The sequence below is a fragment of the Plectropomus leopardus genome, unplaced genomic scaffold, assembly GCF_008729295.1.
Source record: "Plectropomus leopardus isolate mb unplaced genomic scaffold, YSFRI_Pleo_2.0 unplaced_scaffold330, whole genome shotgun sequence".
NCBI classification, from domain to species: domain Eukaryota; kingdom Metazoa; phylum Chordata; class Actinopteri; order Perciformes; family Serranidae; genus Plectropomus; species Plectropomus leopardus.
This window is the reverse complement of record NW_024636024.1, coordinates 1-7131: the sequence shown is the minus strand read 5'-3', so window position 1 is coordinate 7131 and position 7131 is coordinate 1. Positions and strand designations below refer to the sequence as shown.

At 48.9% G+C, this 7131-nt stretch overlaps 1 protein-coding gene across 1 annotated transcript; it reads left to right on the top strand.

Annotated features, from left to right (window-relative positions):
* Positions 1-507: 507 nt before the first annotated feature.
* LOC121938779 (arf-GAP with Rho-GAP domain, ANK repeat and PH domain-containing protein 1-like) lies at positions 508-7043 on the top strand (the record flags this gene model as incomplete). The annotated part of the gene is made up of 13 exons (XM_042481948.1): positions 508-654; positions 735-921; positions 1014-1118; positions 1595-1699; positions 1922-1982; positions 2569-2689; positions 3937-4201; positions 4359-4558; positions 5370-5455; positions 5769-5951; positions 6047-6115; positions 6335-6434; positions 6820-7043. Coding segments are annotated over 13 exons (1718 nt in total), but the record flags the coding sequence as incomplete, so codon positions are not given.
* Between the last annotated feature and the right edge of the window lie 88 nt (positions 7044-7131).

Sequence of the window (7131 nt, the reverse complement as noted above, 5' to 3'; positions counted from 1 at the left end):
GTCACGTTACGTCACGTTACGTCACGTTACGTCACGTTACGTCACGTTATGTCACGTTACGTCACGTTACGTCTCGCTACATATCATCTGCCATCATGTTACGTCATGTTACCTCATGATATGTCACGTCACTTTACGTCACATTTTGTCACGTCACATTTTGTCACGCTGGTTCCTCAGTTACCTTAATCATTTGAATTTTTGTCTGTGAGCTGAAAATCTTCAGTTTTCTGTCAGAAAGAAAAAATCTGAAATATTCAGTTTAAAATCAATTCTATTTTAACGAAGACTCAAACACACTGATCATTGATTAATTTAATAGCTGACAATTACTCCACTCTCTCCTGATTGGCTGAGCCTGTGGTGTCTCTCTCCTGATTGGCTGAGCCTGCGGTGTCTCTCTCCTGATTGGCTGAGCCTCTGGTGTCTCTCTCCTGATTGGCTGAGCCTGCGGTGTCTCTCTCCTGATTGGCTGAGCCTGTGGTGTCTCTCTCCTGATTGGCTGAGCCTGTGTTGTCTGTCTCCTGATTGGCTGTCTCTCTATATGTCCAGATGTGGGCGCTCTGTCTCAGCTGGTGATGTCATCGTTGGACCCAAACGCAGGAGTCACCTTACCTCCTCTAGAGGGAGCAGCTGAGCCTCCAGAGGACGGAGGTACTGAAATGGTTAACCATCTGTCCTCCTCCTCCTGTCCTTCTCAGTGTGTCTCACTCCTGTCCTCCTCGTGTCCTCAGGATTCAAACTGTACCCTTACACCATCAAAGAAGAAAACCCGTATGTCACCGTGTTGGCGTCCTGGGCGAGTCAAGAGGAAGTGGACACTGATTCATCCAATGAGGACGAAGACACAGCAGCTGGCCATGCCCCCCCTGGTGCTGATGGACCAATGGGAGGAGATCCTGTGTTTTCAAACACCAACAGGTGTCCTCTGCTGTCTGATCTTTGCTATGTCCAATATGTCTCTGATGTCTGTCCTCTGCTGTGACCTGCATGTCTCTGCTGTCTGTCTGCAGTACCCCAATGAGTCCTTCAGGGCGTCTCGTCCCCACACGACCGGCCCCGCCTCCTCCTCACCCTCCCAACCAATCAGCAAAGCCAGGGAAGCAGAAGACCCCGAGGTACAAACACAGCTGTCCTTCTCTGTCCCTGAGTCTTTCTCTGTGTTTGAGTCTGTCTTTAAGTCTGTCTCAGCCCCCCTCTGTCTAAGTCTGTCTCTGTCCTTGAGTCTGTCTTTAAGTCTTTCTCTGTCTCTAAGTCTGTCCCGTCCCTCTCTGTTTAAGTCTGTGTCTGTCTCTGAGTCTGTCCCTAAGTCTTTCTCTGTCTCTAAGTCTGTCTCGTCCCTCTTTGTTTAAGTCTGTCTCTTTCTCTGAGTCTGTCTCTAAGTCTGTCTCTGTCCCTCCCTGACTCTGTCTCTGTCTCTTGGTCTGTCTCTAAGTTTGTCTCTGTCTCTAAGTCTGTCTCTGTCTCTGAGTCTGTCTCTGTCCCTCTCTGTCTCTCACACCGAAAAGACAGCATGTGATGAGTTGGTAATGAGGACAGGAAGTTCACGGTATGAAAGTGTCCCTCAGCGTGTCGGTGTGTGTCTGTCCTGCAGGGCAGCCACCATCAGAGTGTCCAGGAAGAAGGGGGGCAGCAAGGGCGCGGCGCCGCAGAGCGCCGTGGTCCGAGCCAGCTGGTTGGACGTCTGGAAGGGCTTCAGGTGACATCATCATTGTGGTTTTTTAATAATGCTGCTGTTGGTCCTCAGTGATCTGTCCTAAGACTGGTCAAATGTCAAACGGCAGCGGACCCAGAACTGATCCCTGAGGACCATCAGATCAGCTGCTGTCAATCAGGACAAAAGACAGATGTATATATTTAGACGGGTGGACATATGATGGACAGACAAACAGACAACATGTTTTCTCTCTGTCTCGTACAGACACAATGTTTTATGGGTCATGTTGGACGGACAGCAGATGTCTCTGTGGAAAAAACGAACAGTGAGTCGAAGTCTCTTGATGTCTGTCTTCCTGTGTGTGAGTGTGTGCGTGTCATGGATGTATTTTAAGTCTGGATACAGCTGTGGGGGCGGGGCCTGCTCGTTGGCGCATGAAGCACAAAAAGCTCTTTTTATGGGTTTAGAAACGTGTAAAATAAACGGATCTACGGTCCGTAGAGCAGCGTAGTAATTAACGGCAGCCGAAATCGTCCGAGCGGTTAACTCCCGCCGGCCGAGCGACCGGCTAGCCTGAATGGCGGTCTAGAAGATTACTCTTGCGGCTCTTTAAGACTTTCCAAATGTTATCAAACCGGATGGTTTACATCCAGACAGGGACAGAAGACGTTTCGCGGGTTCTGATGCTCACAAAACATTATTCGCTGATTCACTGACGTCTCTGTCCTCATGTTAGCAAATGGGGAAAAGTCCCTCCGGGCCGGTGTCGTCACGGGACCGACCGAATTCCACGTTCAGCCACTACATGCATCAGCGCATGGATCACTTCCTGAGGGCCTGGTGTGTGTGTGTGTGTGTGTGTGTCTTTCTGTGTGTCTCTGAATGATGGGTGTGTTTGCTTTGTTGGACAGGACCGGTTCAGTGAGGTGCTCTTTCATGTCTCCAGTATCACTAACGTGAAGAAACAGGACAAAAGACGATTCTCAGTTTACTTCAAGAAGAAACATTATGACTTCATGGCTCACAGTGACGGTAAGATCACTGATGAAGATGATGATGAGGATGATGATGATGATGGTGATGATGGTGATGATGAGGATGAGGATGAGGATGAGGATGAGGATGATGATGAAGATGATAATGGTGATGATGGGGCTGATGGTGATGAAGATGATGATGATGATGAGGATGATGATGATGATGATGATGGTGATGAAGATGATGATGGTGATGATGGGGCTGATGGTGATGAAGATGATGATGATGATGATGATGATGTGATGATGATGTGATGATGGTGATGAAGATAATGATGGTGATGATGATAACGTGATGATAGTGATGAAGATGATGATGGTGATGGTGATGATGGGGCTGATGGTGATGAAGATGATGATGATGAGGATGATGATGGTGATGATGGGGCTGATGGTGATGAAGATGATGATGATGATGTGATGATGGTGATGAAGATAACGTGATGATAACGTGATGATAACGTGATGATAGTGATGACGATGATGATGGTGATGATGATAACGTGATGATAGTGATGAGGATGGTGATGGCGATGATGGGGCTGATGGTGATGAAGATGATGATGATGAAGATGATGATGATAACATGATGATAGTGATGAAGATGATGATGGTGATGATGGAGCTGATGGTGATGAAGATGATGATGATGAGGATGATGATGTGATGATGGGGCTGATGGTGATGAAGATGATGAGGATGATGAGGATGATGATGATGATGTGATGATGGTGATGAAGATGATGATGATGATGTGATGATGATGTGATGATGGTGATGAAGATGATGATGGTGATGATAACGTGATGATAGTGATGAAGATGATGGTGATGATGATAACGTGATGATAGTGATGAAGATGATGAGGGTGATGATGGGGCTGATGGTGATGAAGATGATGATGATGAGGATGATGATGGTGATGATGGGGCTGATGGTGATGAAGATGATGATGATGAGGATGATGATGATGATAACGTGATGATAGTGATGAAGATGATGATGGTGATGATAACGTGATGATAGTGATGAAGATGATGATGGTGATGATGGGGCTGATGGTGATGAAGATGATGATAATGAGGATGGTGATGGTGATGATGGGGCTGATGGTGATGAAGATGATGATGATGAGGATGATGATGATAACGTGATGATAGTGATGAAGATGATGATGGTGGGACTGAGGGTGATGAAGATGATGATAGTTGATGGTTCTTCTTCGTGGTTTCTGTCTCTCAGAGGTTCATGAAGGTTGGGTCACGTCACTGCAAGCATCCCGAGGCCAGCAGAGCCCCGCCCCCCCGGAGCTCCACGGACAAATCACCATCAAGGACCCTCGGAGCCGCGCCTACGCCGCCCTCTGGGGTCACGACCTCTGGATCTACCCCAACAAGGAGGGCTTCCAGCTGGGCGTTGCCTCCTTCTCCGTCCCCCTGAATGTGGCCTCCGTCAAACCCACGGGGAAGCACTCCTTCACCCTCATCACACCTTACAAGAGCTTCAGGTACACACCTGTCTTTACACCTGTCTGTCTGTCTCGCTCTGTCTCTATCTGTGTCTCTTCTTGTCTGTCCCTCCATCTACCTGTCTACCTGCTGCTGTTGTAATCTGATATTGAGTCCCGCCCCGTGTCTCTGCCTGGCCCCGCCCCCTGCATGCAGCCTGTCTGTTGATTCGTCGAAGGACCTGTCCCTGTGGTTGGACAGTCTGTCCTCGTCTATCTGCAGCGCTCTGTCCAGCAGCCAGGTGGCGCAGCGTCTCTGGGAAAACCCCGACAACAAGGTGTGCGGCGACTGCAGCGCGGCCAATCCTGAGTGGGCGTCGGTCAACTTGCTGCTGGTCATCTGTCACGCCTGTGCAGGTACGCTGATGATGTCACTGATGACGACCTGACAACCTGCAGGCTGAAATGAAGCACATTTACATGTCAGAGGCGTGTCATGACTTAGTTTGACCTGAAACTAGTTTAACACTGAGTCCGTTTTTTCCTTCCAAACTTGTTGCACATCTAAAAATAAACACGACTTTACGCTGCGTCACATTTGCACTCAGAGTCAAAACTTTGGTCTCTCAGTCTCTCAGGTTTGATTTTCTGCGTTTTTAAAATCCACAAAATCTTTTAGAGAGTTATTAGACCGAGAATCAAGGACCATGTGTCAGGAACACAGCACAAATATCACAAAATGCAACAGTGGGAGTTTAGCATTTTGGCCGACACTGACACATTTACAGTGATGTTTTTTAATGTTCACTGTCCAGCAGCTGTCCACTTACAGCTCGCCGCGGTAAAGGAAACATCCATGTGGAGAGGACAAAAAAAAGGTCTCACCACCTCCAACAGCCTGAGAGGAGTTTTCCTGTTAGTTTGTGTAACTTTGTATCACACTTGACATTAACGACGGCGTTCCTCAGGGCAGCGCTGTGGGTCCTGCTGTAGTCCCTGTACAGCTGCTGCCTCTGGACCACACCTTCACTGACTGCTATCACACACCACTCTGTCACTCTGTCACCTGAGAGTCACCTGAGTTTTTCGTGTACTCTTATCATGTGACTTACTGACATTCAAGAGGGAGTTTTAAGAGGAACTCTGGAACATGAACTTGATATTTTATAGATCAGTTCTCTAAACCACCTGTGGACAGGTCGCTAAAAAACCTGTTAACTGCTCTCAGGTCAGCATCGAGCTCTGGGCAGCAACCTATCCAAGGTGCGCAGCCTGAAGATGGACAACAAGGTCTGGACTGAACCACTCATACAGGTGAGGGGGGCTGAACCACTCTCATACAGGTGAGGGGGGGCTGAACCACTCATACAGGTGAGGGGGGGCTGAACCACTCATACAGGTGAGGGGGGGTTAAACCACTCATACAGGGGAGGGGGGGTGAAACCACTCATACAGGTGAGGGGGGGGTTAAACCACCCATACAGGTGAGGGGGGGTTAAACCACTCATACAGGTGAGGGGGGGTTAAACCACTCATACAGGTGAGGGGGGGTTAAACCACTCATACAGGTGAGGGGGGCTGAACCACTCATATCTGATCTTTGACCTTTGACCTGTTCCTCTGGCAGCTGTTTGTTGCCTATGGTAACAGGCTGGCCAATCAGGTGTGGGCTCCGGTGGTTCCAGCAGTGGAGCAGCTGCATCCGGGGTCATCTGACGAAGAGAGGTCAAAGTTCATCCAGGATAAATACAGCAGGGGGTGCTACAGGCGAGTTCACGCCATGACATCATCACCGGCTCAGATGGATCAGGTCTGAATACACCTCAAGTTTACCAAACAACCAAACCTGGTTCAGAGACACCTGTACAGGTGTGAGACCATGGTGTGTGTGTGTGTGTGTTGCAGAGGCTGCGTCAGTTGGCGTGTGGCAGCGACGTGGAGGAGACGATGTCGCTGATCTGCTCCGGAGCAAAGGTCTGACGGTTTTACACTCTGTACACACTCTGACTGTTATCACTGATGATTACACACACACACACACACACACACACACACACACACACACACACAGACGCATGCACACACACACACACACACACATACACACAGACACACAGACACACACAGACAAACACAGACACACACACACACACACACACACACCTAGATGTGATGGATGTTACCTGTATGCAGGTGTGTCAGTCAGATGCTCAGAGCCCCTCCCCCATCCTGCTGGCTGAGAGGGCCGGTCAGGCTCTGCAGGCCGAGCTGCTCCGCCTCAACGAGTACACAGGTAACACACACACACACACACACACATACAGAGGTAACACAGGTGTACTGTGACATCACAGGTGGGTGTGGTCTCTGACGTTACCTTACAGTCGCAGTCATATTGAACATAACTTCATGTGTAGTATGGGACGGTTGTGGACTGCTGTCCCGCAGTCACACACGTTTAACACATAAAAATATGTAAACGTGAACATTTAAAAATGAGGTGTAATCGGCCGTCAGACTCGTTTAAACCGTCTGCTCGTCTTCTCTGCAGCTTCACGTTGTTCCACTTTACCTCCTCAAAGTCTGAGGCTCCGACCCTCAGACGTCACATGACCGCAGCAGGTAGCTCACCTGGGCGTGGCTCTTCACTCAGGTGTGTCTGTCTTTGTTTCTTTCAGAGGTCCCACCGTACCTGCCGCAGTCCACCAACAGGGGACCTGACTCCGCCCCCTCAGGTAGGATGGCTGAATTTATAATGAGCAGGTAGGTTTCAGAGAGCGAGACAAAAAAAGACGGACAGAGAGGACAGATATCTGAGCTGAGGACAGATCTCTAAACTGAGGACAGATCTCTAAACTGAGGACAGATCTCTAAACCGAGGATAGATCTCTAAACCGAGGACAGATCTCTAAACTGAGGACAGATCTCTAAACCGAGGATAGATCTCTAAACCGAGGACAGATCTCTAAACTGAGGACAGATCTCTAAAC